We start from the raw sequence: 21,158 nt of genomic DNA, 5'->3' as shown, positions 1-21,158 counted from the left end.
CTAATAAGTCATTTAACTTTTAAAATGTTTAAAGGTATAGTTGAAAAAGAGAGGAAAGAAAATCTGAAGAGATTAGAAAAAGAAGCATATGCAGCTTGGAATTGATACTCAAGTCTGTTGTTGGCCTCAGGTGTGGTGCTACTTAGCATATTCTAATGATGCCATTATTATACACTGTATTCGGTGACTAGAAGTCAAGTGCACTTGACTGTAAGGAAATCAAGGTAACAAAGGAATGCATCTTTTCTAATTTACAGTGTTCTTTACTTGAAAGGTCAGGATCTGACATTGATAGAACTATATGACATTGTGGGAATGCTGCAAACTCTTTTAAGAGACTGAATTGTAACAGCTAGTTGTCCTATTTGAGTGGGTGTCTCTTACTTCCTTCTTATCTGGCTTTCTTAGTTTTTTTTTGATCCCGCAGTGCTAAGGCTTGCTTTTGTTTTGTTTTTAGAATAGAGGAAAGGGTCATTCTAGAAAAATTCAGTTAGTAAAAATTTATTTAATGCCTCTATGCTAAGCCTTAGGGTACAAAAATGAAGAAACACATCCTGTTTGCCATGCATATCAATGGTTCTTAAAAGGGGTTGTATGTCAGTGTTGGATAAAGTACAGCTGTATTAGACTTGTAGGAATTTTAAACTTATTATGAAAGTTTTTAAATTAGTTTAGAGAAAAGTAGACTAGTAGACTAGTGTGATGCCCCCCACCCCCTGCCCCACACATCACGTAGATTTAACAGTTATTAACACATATGTGCTCTCCCTTTCTTTTCCATGGTATTTAAATGTTAAGAAATCTGCTCTTGTAGACCTATCTGACTTTCTAGATTTGTCAAGTTGTTTCTTTTGATACTGTTTATGTCATTCTTTTGTTCCCTTTAATTTCTTTATAGTAGAATTAGATCCAAAAGCTCAGTTGGACTCCGTTAAACATTTTTGGAGAAAATATTCAGAGTGATTTGGGGATTTAATAATGTGTCTCATGAAGAGGCAACTAATAGTCTGTAGGGGTGGTATTTGAGCAACCTTTGAATTTGTGACTTCCCATCAACTTGTCAGATTTCCTGAATCAGTTGTTTCATTAGGTTTGGCAATATAGTAATTTTCTGAATTTATTCTACTTCTGTGTTCATTAGCTCTAATTATAAGGAGGAGTTTTCCTTCAACAGCTAGAGCTGTTTGGTTACCCATTTTAGGGAGTTTTGGTTGGGAAGAGATTAAATCACTTTTTTTCTTATAATCTTTATTATTTTTTTATGTTTTATTTATTTATTTTTTGAGAGAAAGAGCGTCTGGGTGTGTGGAGGAAGGCAGAGTGGGGGAGAGAGAATCCCAAGCAGGCCCCCCCTGTCAGTGCAGCGCCATATGCAGGGCTTGATCCTACAGACTGAGATCACGACCTGAGCCGAAACCAAGAGTCAGACACTTAACCAACTAAGCCACCCAGGCGGCCCTTCGTATAATCTTTAAAATAAATAACTGTATTTCCAGAGGTCTGTATTGGGAAAAAATAGATATTTTTCCCATCTTGTTGAGCTGAGTTGCCATGCTTGCCACCATTAACATTAAATTTTATACTCTTGGGGCGCCTGGGTGGCTCAGTCGGTTAAGCGTCCGACTTCGGCTCAGGTCATGATCTCGCGGTCTGTGGGTTCGAGCCCTGTGTCAAGCTCTGTGCTGACAGCTCATAGCCTGGAGCCTGTTTCAGATTCTATGTCTCCCTCTTCCTCTGACCCTCCCCTGTTCATGCTCTCTGTCTCTCTGTCTCAAAAATAAATAAATGTTAAAAAAAAAATTAAAAAAAAATTTTTAATTTTATACTCTTGCTTGCCAATCTAAAAATTCCACTTCCCTTTGGTAAACTACTGACCAGAATTTTAGAGCTCTGATCACATAAATGTATCATCATATAATAATTTCTGATGTGTGAGCTTTTAAAATTAACTGTGATTCTCATTTTTAAATTGTTTATTTTGTTGAAGATAGAAAATCAAATATATTTTAAAAAGTCAGGATGTGGGATCAAGGAGGACAGCCTTGGCAGCAATGGCCCTTGAACCAACAACAGTGGATGCAGTCGTTCCAGCACCAGCAAGATCCAAGTAAGGAAATCAGTTGAATTTGGAAATTGGGAAAGGGGAGATAGAGATGAGTTGGAGATAGGTGATGGGATTAAGGCAAATGGAATTGGAATTGGTTTATTGGATCGTTTTATGACCAAAATATAATCTTGTCTCATAAATAATACTGCCATAGCATACATATTAGGGAATGAATTTTTCTTTAGAAGACTTCCTCAAAGAGTAGAAAACTTTATGAAGATTTTACATTTTTAAAACTGATTTAGTTCTTATTTTTCTAAAGAAAGAGGAAAATCTTCCTTAAATGTGTTGCTTAAGTAAAGCATACTTCTGTTGTTCATTACGTAGCTCATAGTCAACTGAAGGTATGCTATATATATCATTTAAATTTTTCTTTTTATTATGGAATATTTCAAGCATATATGGGTGTGGAAAAGAGTGAGGGAGCCCCTTTTTATTACTTAGCTTTCATAGTTGTTAACTCATGGCCAGTTTTGCTTCATTGATAAGACCTCTTCCACTGTCCTGCCTTTACTGGGTTAATCTGATTCTATTTCTTTTTTTAATAGCTACATAACATTCTGTTATAGTACTGTAAATTAGTAAATCACTTTTGGATGATTGATTGTAGCTTTGTACTTTTTGAAATAATTATCATAATTTTGTATACATATCATTGCATTGTTACATGTCCAGTTATTTTCTGAAGAAAAAAAATCCTAGGAACTAGGTTATACCACTGTCAGCACATTTGAAAAGTTTTGGATACACACTGCCCAGGTTCAGCTCCACATGGTTTATGCCAGCCTATGTTTCCACCAAAATGTATGAGAATACCTATTTAATCTTTACTGCAATGTGAAAAACTGTCTTATTCTACTTTGTTTCCTTTATTAATAATATTAGATCTTAAAATGTTAAGCATAGATATTGGAGAAGGAAGAGGACCTTTAAGATAGTGAGGCAATACATTTTGAGTAAAGAATGGCTAAGAAGTTGCTAAGAAGATGTATTTTGACTAGAGAAGGGAGCCTTAGCTAAAGGGTGACTGTGAGGATGAGCAGAGATAGATACTTGTATTCATCCTAAGTCTACAGGATCCATTGTGGGCCTGGATAGGATATGTTTGAGGAAGAAATTCGTGAGTTTGATCATTTGTTTTTATAGTAATTAAAAAAAAAAAAACAAAACAAAACGAAGGAAAGAAGACTTTTAAAAGACTCCGTAAACTAAGGTACAGGGGATACATTTCCTATGAGTTAATATTAGAAGCCAGTTAAGAGTGATTTTGTGGCATTGTTTTCCAGAAGTCTTCTATTATTTTGTAACCTGAATGTGGGTTGTTTTCTAAGCATCCTTTCAGCCATAACCAATTTAATATTTAAAACCTGTAATATTTAAAAACTCTAGTAAGGAACAACTGAGATGCTAGTTTTACATAGAGGCACTATTCTTTTAGGTCTTACATTCTGAATGGTAACTTCTGCTGTGTTCAATTATGTTAGGTCAGATTGACTGGGCTGCATTGGCTCAAGCTTGGATTGCTCAAAGAGAAGCTTCAGGGCAGCAAAGTATGGTAGAACAACCACCAGGAATGATGCCAAATGGACAAGATATGTCTACAATGGAATCTGGTCCAAACAATCATGGGAGTTTTCAAGGGGATTCAAACTTTAACAGAATGTGGCAACCAGGTTTGTTGTTTCATGTTATCTGGATTTTAGGACTATTTTTAAAATAAAATGAGGATTAAATAAATTGTTTAATTTGCTTAGTTTTATGACTTCTTGAAATTGATGCTCCTTAAAGAATAGGCAGTTTCATTTAGATTTGACCTTGAAATTTTGTGGTTAAAATTATTCTGTACTCAATCTGCTAGCATTGTGGCACTCAGTTTGATTCTTTTCTTGGTTCTTCATTCCTAGGCTGACAGGGGCTGGGAACACTGGAAACCTCACTTGGCATCTAGGGAAGAGAGCATTCTATGTCTCTCTGTTGCAACCTCTGGCCTTTTCAGAAGCAGCACTGGCAGAGCAAAACATGTCTAGCCTCTAATTAAAGAAATATTGTGTCACTAAGTGACAAATTAGTCTGTCAAATATACTCTGCCCCTACCATCCACCCATCTTTTTCTTTCTTTTTTTTCCAGATAGTGAAGATCTTCCATAAGTTTTTATATGTTTTATTTTTTTGTTTGTTCATTTGCTTTTTTACTTCATAGTATGATTTAGATTTCTTGATGCTAATTCAGTTTTCCATGTCTTGTGTTATTATTTTGAATAGTCACTTGAAAATATTTATAGAGGAATCTTACATTTGAGTATGCTGATGGTGAAGTTTTAATCTCCCTTTCCCTATTAATACTTATTATTGTTCTCAGTGTAAGAATGGAAAACTCAGGAAGTAATCCTCTAACATCACTTTTAACAGAATAATGAATATTCTAATCTTTGATACTCTGAGGTAGTTTATTTCTAGTTTTCTTGAAGCTACACCAGATTTCCCCAAGTTTGAAAATGTTTTGGTTCCCAAGTTCTAGTTCATAAATGACTCACCCTGGCATTCCCACTCCCCAACTTTATTCTACTGGTTTTCTTTGTGACCTGGGCAGGTGATTAACCTCTGTGTGCCTCAGTTTTCCCTCCTGAAATTGGCAAAGATAATACCTGATTTCTCCCTACCTCACAGGGATGTTGTGAGGATAAATGTGTTCATGCAAGAAAGATATTATATATAAAATCTCAAGGTGTTATTTTTTATGGTATTGTTACTGGACAGAAATAGAAAAAGTCAACAAAAAAAATGCTTTGGATTTTGTTACATTATTAAAAATAATTTTGGGCATTTGATTTCTATATGTTTAGGATATGAATTAGAGTGGAGTTAGTTCATTTGAATTATACTAGTTTAATTAATTGCTTATTTTTAAGATATACAAGAGGAATTTGACCCAAGAAGTCATAAATTTTTAAATCTGTTTCTTTGCTGAAAAATCTTTCTTGAGATCTTAAAAATTTGTGATGTTGTTATAACCCCCTGTTGAATGTTTTTATGCCTAAATCCTAAATAGAATGGGGAATGCATCAGCAGCCCCCACACCCCCCTCCAGATCAGCCATGGATGCCACCAACACCAGGCCCAATGGACATTGTTCCTCCTTCCGAAGACAGCAACAGTCAGGACAGTGGGGAATTTGCCCCTGACAACAGGCATATATTTAACCAGAACAATCACAACTTTGGTGGACCACCCGATAATTTTGCAGTGGGGCCAGTGAACCAGTTTGACTATCAGGTGAAAGATATTTTGTTGCTTTAATATTGTAGATGTGCACGTAATCCATTCTTTGGAAGTGTCTCATCAAGAGTACCTAAGATCTGTGTTTCACTTTTCAGTCTTGTACAGATAAGCACATATTATGTCTCAGAAAAATTCTCAATTTTTGAGTATTAAAATCATTAGATTTTTTTTTTTCTGGTGTCTGATATGCTTAGGAGAATGATATAAAGGATCGTTAGGGAAAAATTTGGATAAAAAAAAATGTGTAAGTGCAATAGCTATATGATGTTTTGTTTTCTAATTTATAATTTCAAAATGGTATATTTAAATGTTGAATAAAGTTTAGAAAATGCACAGTAGTTGAATACATTATTTGTCAATAATAGATCATGGATAAGACATGAATAAAATACATGAAGAACATAGATCATCTTCCTAAATGCAGTTCCTTCTGCTATATAAAATTATGACTTTTTCCTTCTGCTATATAGAATTATGACTTTTTCTAGTGTTGTCATTTTTTTTCCATTCTGACATGACATGTTAATGAAATTGTACATAATTTCCTTTGTAGCATCTAATTCATTCCTAGGGACATAGAACTCTATGGGAAATAGTATCATTATGTGGGGCTTTATTTTCTCTAATCACTCTGCCAAGGGTCCACCCTCAAATTATAGTGCTAGATAATCATTTTGAAATAACTGATTGTAGTTGTTACCTTATAAACTGAGCTATCATGATTTAAAATTTTGAAAAAACTCAGACATTATTTCACTACTTGTATTAATAATGGACATAAATTGTAAACAGTATGCACCTTGAGACAGTAATCCTCATTCATATGTATTCAGATACTTACTGTGTATACTCGTACTTGGTATACAGATATGACAATGTTTGTTTGGTTTTGGTTTTGAAGAAATGTAGTGGCAGGGAGCTTCTACTTACACCCCATTATCTTGATAAACCCCCATGCTAACAAGACAGAGTTCTGTTGGCAATGGGCTTATTAGAAAAGCCTCTGAAAATAGGAAAATTGCAAAAAAAAAGTTAATGATTCCATAACTTTTATTTTGTTTAAAATAGATAATATTTCTTGCAAGATTATAGAAACAACTAAAGTTCATATGAAATAAGTTGGAATTGATTAAAAAAAAATCCTGTATTTTCTAGTTATACAAAAACTGACATTTGATTTCATGGTAGTAGAAGGATTATTTTATAAAAGGTCATATATATATCTTTTTCTATATTTATTGAAAATAGTGTATTAGCTGAATTTTAGATGACTCTTTGCATTTACATAGGCAGAACATCTTTATCTTTCTTAAGAAAAGTAAGCCTAGGTTCTTGGGGCTACAGAAATATCGGTGGATATTAGAACCATGGAATTCTTGGATTTGCTGCACACATGGATTTCTACTGTCCCAGTTCATAACACACGTGTGTCCCAGAGAGTATATTGTATTAATGTGAAGAAAAATAAACTGCAATACTCTTTCAGCATGGGGCTGCTTTTGGTCCACCGCAAGGTGGATTTCATCCTCCTTATTGGCAACCAGGACCTCCAGGACCTCCAGCACCTCCCCAGAATCGAAGAGAAAGGCCATCATCATTCAGGGATCGGCAGCGTTCACCTATTGCACTTCCTGTGAAGCAGGAGCCTCCACAAATTGGTAGCTATTTAAGTTTAGTGACCACAATTGGCATGATTTCTTGATCATGTATAAAGGATATCTTGTTTTCTTAAATTGTTCTGACACTTCTGATGTGTTAGGAATTGATAGTTTAAAATCCTATCATTTTATAGTCATAACCCTTAACATTACAAAAAAGTTGATGGTCTAAAATATGAAAAGTTCTGAATAATTTTTTAAAAATAAACCATTATCTGAAACTACAGATTTTGTGATGAATAATAAATTTATCATAGCTGTTGCATTTTGATATTTTCTTCGGTGTTGGCAATTTGGTACATTATGCCAGTATATGAACAGTTCCCCCTTTTAAAACCTCTTAATTGTTCTCTGTCTCTGGTCTCTTTCCACTCTCAGTTAATCTGATGTGCTGCTGCCAGATTAATTTTCCTTTGGTTATTTCACTTGCCAGAAATATTTTGGCAGAAGATATAATTTTTTTCCTTTTTCTTTTTTTTTTCTTTTTATGAGAGAGAGAGAATGTGAGCCTGGGAGAGGGAGAGACGGAGAGAATCTTAACCAGGCTCCATGCCCAGCACGGAGCCTGACATGGGGCTTGATCCCACAACCATGAGATGAGATTGTGATCTGAGCCGAAATCAGGAGTTGGACGCCTAGTGCTTAAACGTGGGGCTTAAACTCACAACCACGAGATCAAGAGTTGTACATTCTACCGAATGAGCCATCCAGGCGCCCTTGAAGATTTAAATTTTTAATATAGTATAACTAATTTATGTCTAATGACATGTTGTAAACTTAAACTTTGTATCTAGAAATCCAAATCCAATACTTAATATACCAGAACATTTAAGTCTTTCCTTTTTATCACAAAGTAGACATGATAGGAAGATTCTAACTTCTTTTTTAACTTACGGAATCATAGTTCTTCACATGAATTCTCATTGTGAAAAATAGACTTGTGCTTTTGTTTGACTCTGTTCTGTTTTTATATTTTAAGAAGCAGTGTAGTATAAAAGTTTGGCTTGGAATTAGCCCACATCACTACTACTGGCTTTTTAATTTTGAATACATCATTAAGCTTTTTGAACTTGAGGTTTCTTATTTGTAAAAGAGATTGAATAATAGTAGTGACTTTTTTTTTTTTTTTTTTTTAGAATTAAGTGAGATGATCGTTTAATGTGCTTTCGTAGTGTCCTGGCTTGTCATAAACATTAAGACAATGTTCACAAAGGGCCTGGCTGGCTCAGTTGGTAGACTATGTGACTCTCGATCTCGCAGTTGTGAGTTTAAGCCCCACGTGGGGCGTGGAGCCTACTTTAAAAAACAAAAAAGACCATATTCACTGCTGCTCTTAAAAATGATCTTAAAGAGAAGCATAATGGTTACTGGGTTGCCTTATCACTGTCTTACTGAAGAATGATAGTTATAAGCACTCAAATGGCACCAGAATTCTTTTATTTCATTTACTCACAAAGTTGATAGAAATTCAAGAATAAGGAACTCATACATTTATGATTTTTATTAAACTAACTCATAAATATTGTTTTCCATGTGAAACAGATGCAGTAAAACGCAGGACTCTTCCAGCTTGGATTCGAGAAGGTCTTGAAAAAATGGAACGTGAAAAGCAGAAGAAGTTGGAGAAAGAAAGAATGGAACAACAACGTTCACAATTGTCCAAAAAAGAAAAGAAGGCCACAGAAGATGCTGAAGGAGGAGATGGCCCTCGTTTACCTCAGAGAAGTAAATTTGTAAGTGTTAGAGTTACTTGACATGGAACTCCCATGTGATTTGAATGTGAAAATTATTGAAATAAACAAGTAATTTAGTTATAAAAAAGTATTAGAATAATATTCTTGAGATTACTTTCAGTAAATATTTTGAGGATTATGGTTTTTGTTTTTTAATTTTTTTTTAATGTTTATTTTTGAGAGAGAGAGAGAGTCAGCATGAGCGGGGTAGGGGCAGAGAGAGATGGAGACACAGAATCAGAAACAGGCTCCAGGCTTTGAGCTGTCAGCACAGAGCCTGACAAGGGGCTCACACTCACAGACCACGAGATCATGACCTGAGCCGAAGTCGGACGCTTAACCAACTGAGCCACCCAGGTGCCCTGAGGATTATGTTTTTATAGATGTTGTTATTGAGGGTAGAGTAAGGAGAAAAAGGGGGCAGTGGGTTTATAAAACATTTCTTTCCAGAGAGAAATTACTCATTAGGCTGCTAGATAGGTCTTATCTTGAGAAACAAATCCATATTCTCTTGTTGTAGCGCAGCTGATTCCCTAGTGGTGGATTATAAAATGAAACTAAGTTAAAATGGCAAGGGAGAAGGAAATCTGCCTTTTTTGAATATTTAAGTATATGTTTATACCAGAAGATGAATAACTTTCATAGTTTCTGACATGCACGCTGAAAGTAATTAAGTTAAATCTTTAAACCTTCATCAGTTAGATGGTGTGAGTGGCTTAGGAATTTTTTAATTTAGCAGTAATGTGCTCTCAGCTGACATGATAGCCATAGTACTGGCTGGTATGCAACTCTGGAAATTGGTCTGTCTCCCAAGGCCATTTTATGCTTCAGAAATAAATCACAAGGGGACAGCAGGGTAACTAGATTCAAGTAGACATTGGTTTAGCTTAAATTTCATATGCTATAATACTTTCAGTGTTTCACAAAAGCACCATGCCAAAGATGTGTTTTTGTTGTGGGTATTATGAAGATAAGAACCAAAAGACTGTCATAATAGTTGGCCTTTTTTTTAAAAATGTAATTATTAACTTTTAACATGAAATAGTGGATTTCCAGATTTGATAGGTTTAGGTGTCAAAAAAAGTGTTTGGAGATTATCTTCCCTCTTCTCCCAAATGCTTTTGGGCTTGTGTTACATGTATTCTTCCCCTGGTTCAGATAGTCTTTCCATAGTAGTGTTTCAATGATCACCTTATCTTTTACTTAGTAGGATTTTTAAGGGTAACTCTAGGATACTTCTTTGCCTGAAGAAGCCCCTTTTTAAGGTGTGCCATCTGGATACTGAAAACCTATAGCCAGAAGCAGAGACGAACTCTGGCATTTCCTACATCTGAAGAAGGAAATGATGCATTTCCTACATCTCATTTCTTATCTGTCCATTTTGTAGCAAAACACATTTTGCTAAGTTTCAAGGCCAGCTAAGATCTGGAAACTGACACAGATCTTTAATTTTAAGTGACATGATTTTAGGTAAACAAGCTTAAATTTGTAGCTATATAAAAGTAACATTGAATAATATAAATGTGGTTTATTCATCCAAAGTTCTACAAGCTACTTATTTCAAGACCATGATAGATAATGGATATTAATTGGGTCAGTCTTGGTATGATACTAATTTTGGTTATTTATAAAATAAGTCAAAATTGACTAAGGCAAAAAAAATTGAGGGGTGCCTGGGTGGCTCAGTCAGTTAAGCATCCGATTCTTGATTTTGGCTCGGGTTGTGGGATTGAGCCCTGGGTTGGGCTCTGCACAAATGGTGTGGAGCCTGCTTGGGATTCATTCTCTCTCTCTCTCTCTCTTGCTGTCGCTCTCTCGCTGTCTCTGCCCCCTCCTTCTCCCTCCCCCATCCCTCCCTCCCTGTCTCTCTCTCTCTGTGCTTCTCTCTCTTGCTCCCTCTTGCTTTCAAAAATAAATAAATAAGCTTTTAAAAAATTTTGAAAAATAATTGATATTCCTAAGCTATCTTGTAATCTTATATTTCCTTTCAGGTGACACTTTATACTACTAAATGAAATCTATAGTGCAAATTTGTAATGTAATTTAGAGAGAGATTTTATTTTTATATACCTGTTTCATAGACTTTATGGTTTTAAAATAGAATGTGTAAGATAATGATTTTACATTATAAGCATGAATTTGGGCTACCCATACTATTACTTCTTCTAGGATAGTGATGAGGAAGATGAAGACACTGAAAATGTTGAGGCTGCAAGTAGTGGAAAAGTCACCAGAAGTCCATCTCCAGTTCCTCAGGAAGAGCACAGTGAACCAGAGATGACTGAAGAAGAGAAAGAGTATCAAATGGTAGAATGTTAAATTTCTTAACCATGTATAGGATTAAAAAAATATTTTTTTACTGAAGTATAATTGACATAGAACATTTTGTTACAGGATTTGTTTTGTTCAGAATTTCTAAACTATTAGTTGACTGTTTTAAACATTTAAACTGTGAACTCATGAAACAATTGCAAAATGTATATTGATATATAGAGATGCTAGGTAATAATGTCTACAATTTATAATAGGAAATCGCTGCTTATGCAGCAGTTATTAAGCATGTTTCCTAATACCGGTGTTGTAAATAAACAGTGCTTTACTATATGAGACCCAAGAGAGCATTTATTGATTTATTATTTTCTAAGGTATGTCTTTTGAATACTTAGAAACATTAAAAGACTTCATAGAAAAATAAGTTTAGGAAGCACTGAGTTGAATACAGTTAAACATATTTCTTCATTGAAAGACTTAAAGCCTTAAATATCTATAATGTGTACTGTCATTTTCTGAGATTGGGAATATAATATGTTGCATTTCTTCTATTTAAAGACCAGTGATCTTTGGAATGTGTGTAGAAGATGCTGATCTAGTGTACTTTCGTTAGCAGATGAGTAATCTGGAGCCCTGAGAGGCTGAAGAACTAATAGTTGGTGTACATTTCAAACACTTGCTGGTAGCCAAACTAGTGCTAGAATCCAGCTTTTATTTCAAGTCACTTGTACTCTATATTTCAGTAGTCAAGAAAAAAAGGACTTGATCTAACAGAGTGGAATAGCTATCTTTTCCTTACCCTTAAATTTCACCTCGAGCCGAGGGTTAACGTAAGTTCCTAGGTAATTTAACTAGTGTTGTGCTACTTACTAATACTGTTATTAAATGAAGGCATCCTCCTTTCAACTTAAAGCATCTATGGAAATTTTTATTGATAGGGGCCTTTTAAAAATATTTTGTGTATAGAATTAGAATTCAATTTCTTTATTATACAGGGAAATTCATACTTTATTTCATGATTTTGAAATTTTCAAAGTTTTTGTATTTTAGAGTAATTTTCAAGATATTCAGTTCCTTGGAATGATATGATCTCTTGTTTAAAAATGTTGCCTGTTAATTGTTTTTGAAAATATCAAACAGCGTTAGTAACTATAAAAATTAAATTAGGAACAATATATATAAATATATAAAATATCCTTCTGTAGATGTTGCTGACAAAAATGCTTCTGACTGAAATTCTACTGGATGTCACAGATGAAGAAATTTATTACGTAGCCAAAGATGCACACCGGAAAGCAACGAAAGGTATATTGTGGGTGTTCTTGGTTTTGTTTTTCTGGGAATATTTTGGTTTTGGTGGCTATTTTGGACTTTTTTTGGTTGTCCCTGCTGAATTCTAGCAGATATTTGAAATATTTTCTTCTTGCATGTTTTTAACTCTCTGGGAAAGGTTAGATTTGTAGGACATCATATTAAAACTGTAGAAGTATTTTTCCTTTTATCCAACTTGCTTGAGCACAAATGAGCAATTATGCTATTTTTTGATGAAATGTATAGTGGAAAATTCTTGATGTTCAATTTATTTCACCTGATTTTTTTTTTTTATAGATACCGTAGTATTTGGTGTATAACTTTTAGTGTAGTTTAGTTTCACTAATGAATTGAATTGTGACCCTTCAGTTTTCACAGTTTACCACTTAAAATTCTTACAGAAGCAAGAGATTCACCCATCCCCACCCCCCATATTCTTGGTAACACTTAAAAAATATTCTGAAAGCAAAATTTAAATTAGGGACCATACCTCAAAAATAAAAATACTGATGTACTGGTCAGTATTTTTCATCATTATAAAACAATTTCAGCTCACTTCAGCATTATAATTTCAAGGCCAGACATGCTACTGGTTTAAAATGAATGTTATGTTTTTAATGTTTCTTCTCTCCCCAAAAAGCAGCAATAGTAGTAGATTTAACAATACCATAGACTCTCATGACTATGAAATCGTGGCTATTTGTGTTAACATGTTGTTCCTGTTGTTGATGTGATACAAAGCTCCTGCAAAACAGCTGGCACAGTCCAGTGCACTGGCTTCCCTCACTGGACTCGGTAAGTGTTTTCCTTATTTGTGAGAGGGCCTTAAAGGGAAAATCACACTTACCATGTCTCTCTACATGTTCTGTTTTGAAACTGTACTATTCCTACTCAGTTTATAAACCTAGATTTTAGGGTTATTTCGGTCTCTAAAGGTTTGCCTTTTTTTTTTTTTGACTAAAGCATTCACAGGAATTATTATAAATGTGACTAATTCATAGTTTATTGGGGCGAGTTGTAATAGTTCATTACTTAGCCCTGATTATATTTAAGCTCACTTTCAAAATGATGGCATACATGCCTTAGGGAAGAACCTATCCACTAATGCTGTTAATAGGGGACTTTCATTTAGATTGTGTTGTAGCAAGTTGAGTTTTAACATAGAGGAAAGAGTTTATCTTATAATAGTGTAATAGTAATGATGTGTTCGTAATTTGCTCTTTGCATGATATATTCTCAAGTATATAAAAGCTTGAACTTGCCTTTTCCACATCATTTCAAATTAATCTTTGTGGGGATCAACAGAAATGGGTAGAGCCAAATGCCCATGTGATTTTGTTAATGATTAATTACTATTTAGATCACTTCAGGGTGGGGAGTAGTTTTAGCACATTACCATTTCTGTACCAGTGAGAATTACAGTATTCTAATTTCTTTAGGGAAAAAATACTTTGCATACTACCTGGGATTTCTGAGCTTTGAACAATGAAAGAATTAATTTTAGAAATATTTTCAGGATCATTGGTAGTTGAATTGACTGTGCTTTAGTGAGGCTCTATTAGTGCCCTGTTAAATGGTTTTGTTGGTTAGCATGGACAGTAAAACAGAACTGTTATCACGGTTCCTTTGTGGTGAGAAATACAAATATTTCAGAAAGAATGAGATACTGTCAATTTTCATGAGGGTTCTACGAACTCCCTTACGAATTGGAATTATACTCCTCCCCACCCCGAATAAGCATATTCTTCCAAGAAAAGGCAATGAAAAAAATTAGCTTTCTTCTCAGACCTTAAAAATTTTTTAGTGTCTAGAATAATTTTTCCATATGATAGACTGAACTTTATGTACACAGGTGGACTGGGTGGTTATGGATCAGGAGACAGTGAAGATGAGAGGAGTGACAGAGGCTCTGAGTCATCTGACACTGATGATGAGGAGTTACGGCACCGAATCCGGCAAAAACAGGAAGCTTTTTGGAGAAAAGAAAAAGAACAGCAGCTGTTACATGATAAACAGATGGAAGGTATATCTTTTAGACTCACTTAATTTTTGTCCAGTTTTATTTGTATTTCTTTTTATTTTTTAACCAACCTAACAATATTGAGGGTAGACTTGAGGTTAGAATATAGATAACATGTGATGTGACTAAAACTAAGGTTTTTGGCTTATTTGCAGTTTTTAAATTTTTTTTTTTTTTCAACGTTTATTTATTTTTTGGGACAGAGAGAGACAGAGCATGAATGGGGGAGGGGCAGAGAGAGAGGGAGACACAGAATCAGAAACAGGCTCCAGGCTCTGAGCCATCAGCCCAGAGCCTGACGCGGGGCTCAAACTCACGGACCGTGAGATCGTGACCTGGCTGAAGTCGGACGCTTAACCGACTGCGCCACCCAGGCGCCCCATTTGCAGTTTTTATGAAACTTAAAATTAATCGTGGTATTCAAAATATGTAAAAGGTGAACTTTGTCTTGTTTTGTAAGACATTAATTTCAATAGCTATAAGTTGTCATTTAATGTATTTTTTCTTTCTAAAGTTTTCAAAATGAAAAAGAAGACTTTTGAAATGGTGGAAATGTATTTGTAAAACTATTGAAAAGTAATTTGTAGTTAGAATATTTAATGCGTAGCTAGCATATTTAAGGAAATAGAGGACTTTCTACAGAAAGTTTTTTTTTTAAACATTTATTTATTTTTGAAAGACAGAGTGTGAGCCCGGGAGGGGCAGACAGAGAGGGAGACACAGAATATGAAACAGGCTCCAGGCTCTGAGCTGTCAGCATAGAGCCTGACGTGGGGCTCGAACCCACGAGCTGCCAAGATCCTGACCTGAGCCAAAGATGGAAGCTCAACCAACTGAGCCACCCAGGCGCCCCTTTATAGAAGTTTTCAAATGTAAAATACTATCCATGACTGTAGTTTTTTATAGTTTACATAATGGTATTAGGAATGCTGAAAGAGTGTTTTGAATTTTTTGGAAAAATCATACTTGGACAAGGAAATTATTAAGAGTTAGCAGTCGAAAATTTCCTGTAAATTACTTAACCTTTAAGTTGCCTTTTGAGACAAATAAGAAATCTTTTCCAGTTGCTTCACATGTACCTTTCCACTTTGACACTCTTTTCTTGAATTGTCCAGGAGCATAGATAACCCTATAGGTGGCTATTGAACACTTGAAATATACCAAGTTTAAGTATGCTATAGGTATAAAATAGACTAGATTTGAAAGATTTTATATACATATATATACACATATATATGTATGTATATATATTTGAAATGATATTTTTAATATTTTGGGTTAATAAACTATTGAAATTAAGTTCATCTGTTTTTATTTTCTTAATGTAGCCACTAGAAAAGTTTGAATACTTAACGTGGCTTGTATTCTGTTTCTGTTAAACAATCCTGTTCTACTGTTACCATTTGATAGCTTGAAATTTGATAGTTTAGGGATTTTTTGGTCATACATTTGACTTTTCATAGTATTTTTTCTTTTTCTCTTTCAGAAGAAAAGCAACAAACAGAAAGGGTTACAAAAGAAATGAATGAATTTATCCATAAAGAGCAAAATAGTTTATCACTACTAGAAGCAAGAGAAGCAGACGGTGATGTGGTTAATGAAAAGAAAAGAACTCCAAATGAAACTACGTCAGTTTTAGAACCAAAAAAAGAGCATAAAGAAAAAGAGAAACAAGGAAGGAGTAGATCAGGAAGTTCTAGTAGTGGTAGTTCCAGTAGCAATAGCAGAACTAGTAGTACTAGTAGTACTGTCTCTAGCTCTTCATACAGTTCTAGCTCAGGTAGTAGTCGCACTTCTTCTCGGTCTTCTTCTCCTAAAAGGAAAAAGAGACATAGCAGGAGTAGATCTCCAACAATTAAAGCTAGACGGAGTAGAAGTAGAAGTTACTCTCGCAGAATTAAAATAGAGAGCAATAGGGCTAGAGTCAAGATTAGAGATAGGAGAAGATCTAATAGAAATAGCATTGAGAGAGAAAGACGAAGAAATCGGAGTCCTTCTCGAGAGAGACGTAGAAGTAGAAGTCGCTCAAGGGATAGGCGAACTAATCGGTCCAGTCGCAGTAGGAGTCGAGATAGGCGTAAAATTGACGATCAACGTGGAAATCTTAGTGGGAGCAGTCATAAGCATAAAGGTGAGGCTAAAGAACAGGAGAGAAAAAAGGAGAGGAGCCGAAGTATAGATAAAGATAGGAAAAAGAAAGACAAAGAAAGGGAACGTGAACAGGATAAGAGAAAAGAGAAACAAAAAAGGGAAGAAAAAGATTTTAAGTTCAGTAGTCAGGATGATAGGTTAAAAAGGAAACGAGAAAGCGAAAGAACATTCTCTAGGAGTGGTTCTATATCTGTTAAAATCATCCGACATGATTCTAGACAGGATAGTAAGAAAAGTACTACCAAAGATAGTAAAAAACATTCAGGCTCTGATTCTAGTGGAAGGAGCAGTTCTGAATCTCCAGGAAGTAGCAAAGAAAAGAAGGCTAAGAAGCCTAAACATAGTCGATCGCGATCCATGGAGAAATCTCAAAGGTCTGGTAAGAAGGCAAGCCGCAAACACAAGTCTAAGTCCCGATCAAGGTAGTATACTTTTTAAAGTATTTTGTCTGATTTTTAAAAAAATTTGACTGAATTTATTCAAAGTTGAAAGTGTCCTTTCTCTCTCTCTCTTTAATAAACTCAGTTTGGTACTTGATAAATGATCATAGTCTTAAGTAACTTTAGAAATCCTATATAATAATATTTATTTAAAAATTGCAGATTCTTTAGTTTAAAATACATTTTTATTTTTAAATTTGTCTTTTCCCTTTTTTTTTTCCAGATCAACAACCCCTCCCCGTCGTAAACGCTGAGGAATGATGTGGCAAGGATGCCATGATGTTTAAAAAATTCCATGAGTTTTAAGGGCTTGTCTCATTATAGAGGCACATTGTGGCTGTGTAGGTGAAACCAGAATCTTTTTTTTTTTTTTTTTTAATCTGTAAATAGGTGTACTTTTTCCAAATGCTGCTCCAAGTTACTTAATAGGATTTCTTTGTATTACATTTTTTTCAAAAAATAGTGCTTAATAAGACTATAAACATGCCATTCTCTTTCAGCTGTAATGTTCTTAAAATTATTCTTGAATGTACTGTGATGTCAATAAAGCTCTTCAGTTCATTTTTGTTAACCTCTTGCACCTTAATTTTATGATTTTAATCTAAGGAACGTACTTTTATAAAAAGGCAGCTGGAATTTTGTATAACAGGTTTTAAAGGTACTTCCTCTCATCTCCCCCAAAGAAAATGGTTTTAACTTAATAGTTTGTCAAAGTTTGTAAACTGTACCCATGGATTTTTTTTGTCAAATTCCAACTTTTAAGGGTGTGGAAGAGGGCCAAAAATAGATCTTTACTTTTCATTTGGAAACATTTGACAGGTTTCTAAACTTTTCTTCCTATTTTGAGGATTTTTGAGTAATATATTCTCTGTGTATAAAGTATGGTTTACTTCTGTACAGTGAAATTGCTGGAATCAATCAAGCCAGTGCACATAAGAAACAGTTGTGTTTGACCCTCATAGTCAAGTCTGGAACTCTATTCTGCAGTTATCCACTTCTGTTTTAGAAGCATATTTTAAACACTGGGTTACTACAGAAATAAGACTCACAATCCAATATATTTATTTATATTTTTAAAATATGACCTCAACTCAGTGGAGGAATGCTGTATTATGCAGGTTTGTGTCAATTTCATAACATTAAAATGGTCTGGTTTTGTCAGTTTCTTAACAATTATGATCAGTGAGTGGTCTAGCTATTTAAGACAGTCATAACTTACAAGTAAAATGAGGCTCTGCAGGCATTTAAATGCTCAACTGCTTTCAGGGTCTGTTTTATGTGATTATTCAGTTTTGCAACAATAGATACTTCTCTGAAAACAAATGCTTTTAAATTTTAATTTGAAAAGAGCAGGTGCAGGTCACAGGAAAGTTTTAAAGTATGCCTTCTTACCAGCAATAGTTCATTTTAAAATAAGCCAGAGTTTTGCCATGATCAGTGTTTCTTCAAAATGAAGGTAGAAATAGATTTGTAAGTGTGCTCTTGTACCTCTACATAGGTTCTTAAATAATTTTGAGCAGTTATGCATTTATCTAGAGGAAATAAATCAACTGTGAATAAATGCATGTTTACCAAAATGGTTGTTTTACGGTGCATTTAGTTCTGATATTTATAAAGTTGATATTTCACAGAATAACTTTTAAATAGTTTGGAATTCTATATAGTTTAGACATCAGTCACATGTGGAGACAAAATGAAAATGTGCAATATTTTTTATGTAGGTGAGCTAACACAGTGTACCTAATTGCAGAATTAATTATCAGATTAATTTGTAATAGATAAGTTGTATAACATTTTCATATCTTAAAATGTTTTTTAGATCAATCTTCAGGTGAAATAATATTTTCAAAATAAAATTCTACAGAAAAGTTCTCTTGGCTATGATATGCACATTTTTGGGCAAGATAAATGATTAGAGCCAAAAATAGTATTTGACAGTTTTATTACTCTGCCATAATATGCAAGCTTCTTATTTAAATCTGTAGATATTTTTTAAAACACACTAATGATATATGTGATTATTAGTAGATACATCAGTGTTATAATTAGATACTTAGGTTTTTCAGATTTTTATGGATAATTTAGGGAATTCATCACTTCACTGACATATAATGAAGTATGTTTACCTTAGTGGTAAGATTTTATAAAATAGGGCTTCCATGATTTGGGATATGAATGCTAACACACATAAGTTAACTAGATACATAATTTGGTTATGAAATCTAAAATGACACCACCACAAAAATCAGTTTCAATTTTTGAGACAATCATTGGTCTGAATTGGTTAATAAAACTGTCTTGAGGTTCTCTTAAAGTATTTCTAGTGTATTAATCATACTTGTTTTTGTGGAACGGGGTAAACCACACCATCAAGTGAATAAAATGTAACTTGGAAGAGGTAATTACAAGATTTGTTTCATGAAGGCCCCAAAATATAAATAAAGACTGGTGTGGAATCACAGTGTATATGTTTTCTGCCATTGTAAAATGTCTTGTTTTAGCATCTGTTTCTAATGGTATAATACACAATAGGTGAACTTCCCAAACATAGTCTCTTTTTTTTTTTTTTTGTTTGTTTAGTGTCTAAGTCATTGTTTCTTCAAAGAAACAAATGAAGTATAATTAATCAGTAGGTGAGATTTCTTCTTTTATGTGGGAATTTTTAAAAAGGAATTGTATGAGGTCCAAAGTTCCTGTAATATTGTCTTGGAAACGTTTACATTTTAACGGATTTTTCTTCTCTTATATACATTAAAGTCTATTTTCATTTGTTGAAGTTTCTAAAATGTACTAATCATGGTTTGATGGAAATATTATTAGATCCGTTGAATTGTTCTGACTCTGCTGCTTAATTTATTTTGGACAAATCATTTAAACACAATGGGCTTCAATTTCTTCAACTGTAGAAGGGGGGGATTAGATTATTTTTAAGGTCTTGAATACTTCTAGCTCTTAAAAGTTTTTCAGTTTTAAGTGGAATTTGGCTGTAATGTCTAATCCTGAATGAGAAAATAGGCTTTTTATTAACCCTTATAACTCATGTGTGAGGAGTTACATTTTATACCATAAAGATTTGCCAGATGTGCTCTAGAGTTTTCCTGTAAATATACAAAGATTAAATCTGCCACACTCTGATTATGGTAATGTAAGTAAAGAGGAAATTATCCTGAGTTACCAATTTATGTGTAAATATGAATATTTACCAGTTAAACTCTTGAGCTGATGCATATTATTTCAAAGGGATAAAGTTATTAGATGTAAAGGAGTAGTACTTCACACTTAATTTGGAAGAGAGAAGTTTTTATAAAATGGAATTTCAAAATATTAAGTAAACTTTCAGTTTTTATGGTAAAATAAATTGTAGATGCTGGTTTACAACACATGGGTGAGACACCATAGCAGTGGTCTGGGAAATACCTCCAGCAATGGCCACACACCACATTACAATTGCTAGTCTTTCCAGCACAACTCTGGTTGAAGTGTCATTGGAAAAGGCTTTTCGGTATTTGCAGAGAAAAGTACTATGAGCTAGTTTTGCTTACCTGGACCAAACTGGTGGGTATTCAAGAGGTTTTTGTTTCCTGTCAGTATTAAAGGCAAATCACTGATTGCCTTTGTTGAATTGAAAAGGTAGTGGGGAAGGGCCTGAAGCCCAAGGAAGTGGTACATCCAAATAAAGCATATTTAAATAAAGCTTTTAAAACTTTAAAAATCATACTTGCACTTTGCTTTTTCCTTGTATCTGTCATTCCAACAAGTATAACACATGCTAAATGTTCTTTTGTGCCAGAGCTTTGTGCTGTCATTTGGAGAGATGGTCATGTGTCCTGAGAGAGGAACTCTGAAGAGGACATAACTGAGAAATCTGCAGCCACTCTTAGGAGGAGGTCAATATTTTATTAAGAAGCCTTAAGTGAAAGACTATTACTGAGCAAATTTCTGAGTAAATTTCACTAATTCAAGGAATCCTTTACCAAATTGACCCTGCCTGTTGAAAATGTACGATGATTTTTTTTTTTTTTTTTTCCCTTGGAAATGTGTCATTGCTCTTACTCAAGGAAGAGCTTTTGTACATTTGGAAGTAAAGTGTTACTGCTCACCATTTTAGCTTTCAATGAAGTTTGCCTAGCTCGGGTGATTAATAGCCCTACTATATAATGTATGCCCTGTCCAGAATATTGTCAGGTC

General features: G+C 34.2%; 1 protein-coding gene across 5 annotated transcripts in view; it reads left to right on the top strand.

Annotated features, from left to right (window-relative positions):
- The window catches only part of PNISR (PNN interacting serine and arginine rich protein), a 28,123-nt gene extending 7,034 nt beyond the window's left edge, over nucleotides 1-21,089 (top strand). For 2 of the 5 annotated variants that reach the window (XM_086707479.1, XM_086707481.1), the window contains 11 exons: nucleotides 1,992-2,107; nucleotides 3,592-3,780; nucleotides 5,157-5,380; nucleotides 6,873-7,044; nucleotides 8,587-8,777; nucleotides 10,947-11,084; nucleotides 12,254-12,353; nucleotides 13,101-13,154; nucleotides 14,212-14,382; nucleotides 15,866-16,952; nucleotides 17,194-17,541. In XM_086707479.1, the coding sequence (XP_086563605.1) occupies nucleotides 2,020-2,107; nucleotides 3,592-3,780; nucleotides 5,157-5,380; nucleotides 6,873-7,044; nucleotides 8,587-8,777; nucleotides 10,947-11,084; nucleotides 12,254-12,353; nucleotides 13,101-13,154; nucleotides 14,212-14,382; nucleotides 15,866-16,952; nucleotides 17,194-17,224 (2,445 nt within the window). In that variant the 5' untranslated portion in view covers nucleotides 1,992-2,019 and the 3' untranslated portion in view covers nucleotides 17,225-17,541. Of the gene's footprint in view, nucleotides 1-1,987; nucleotides 2,108-3,591; nucleotides 3,781-5,156; nucleotides 5,381-6,872; nucleotides 7,045-8,586; nucleotides 8,778-10,946; nucleotides 11,085-12,253; nucleotides 12,354-13,100; nucleotides 13,155-14,211; nucleotides 14,383-15,865; nucleotides 16,953-17,193; nucleotides 17,542-20,760 lie in introns of those variants that run through there. The other 3 variants (XM_025925176.2, XM_086707480.1, XR_015251419.1) reach the window with 2 other exon arrangements.
- Nucleotides 21,090-21,158: the final 69 nt, after the last annotated feature.

This window comes from Puma concolor, chromosome B2 (assembly GCF_028749965.1).
Source record: "Puma concolor isolate L17-30 chromosome B2, mPumCon1.1.hap2, whole genome shotgun sequence".
Lineage (NCBI taxonomy): Eukaryota > Metazoa > Chordata > Mammalia > Carnivora > Felidae > Puma > Puma concolor.
This window is presented reverse-complemented; position numbering and strand designations above follow the sequence as displayed.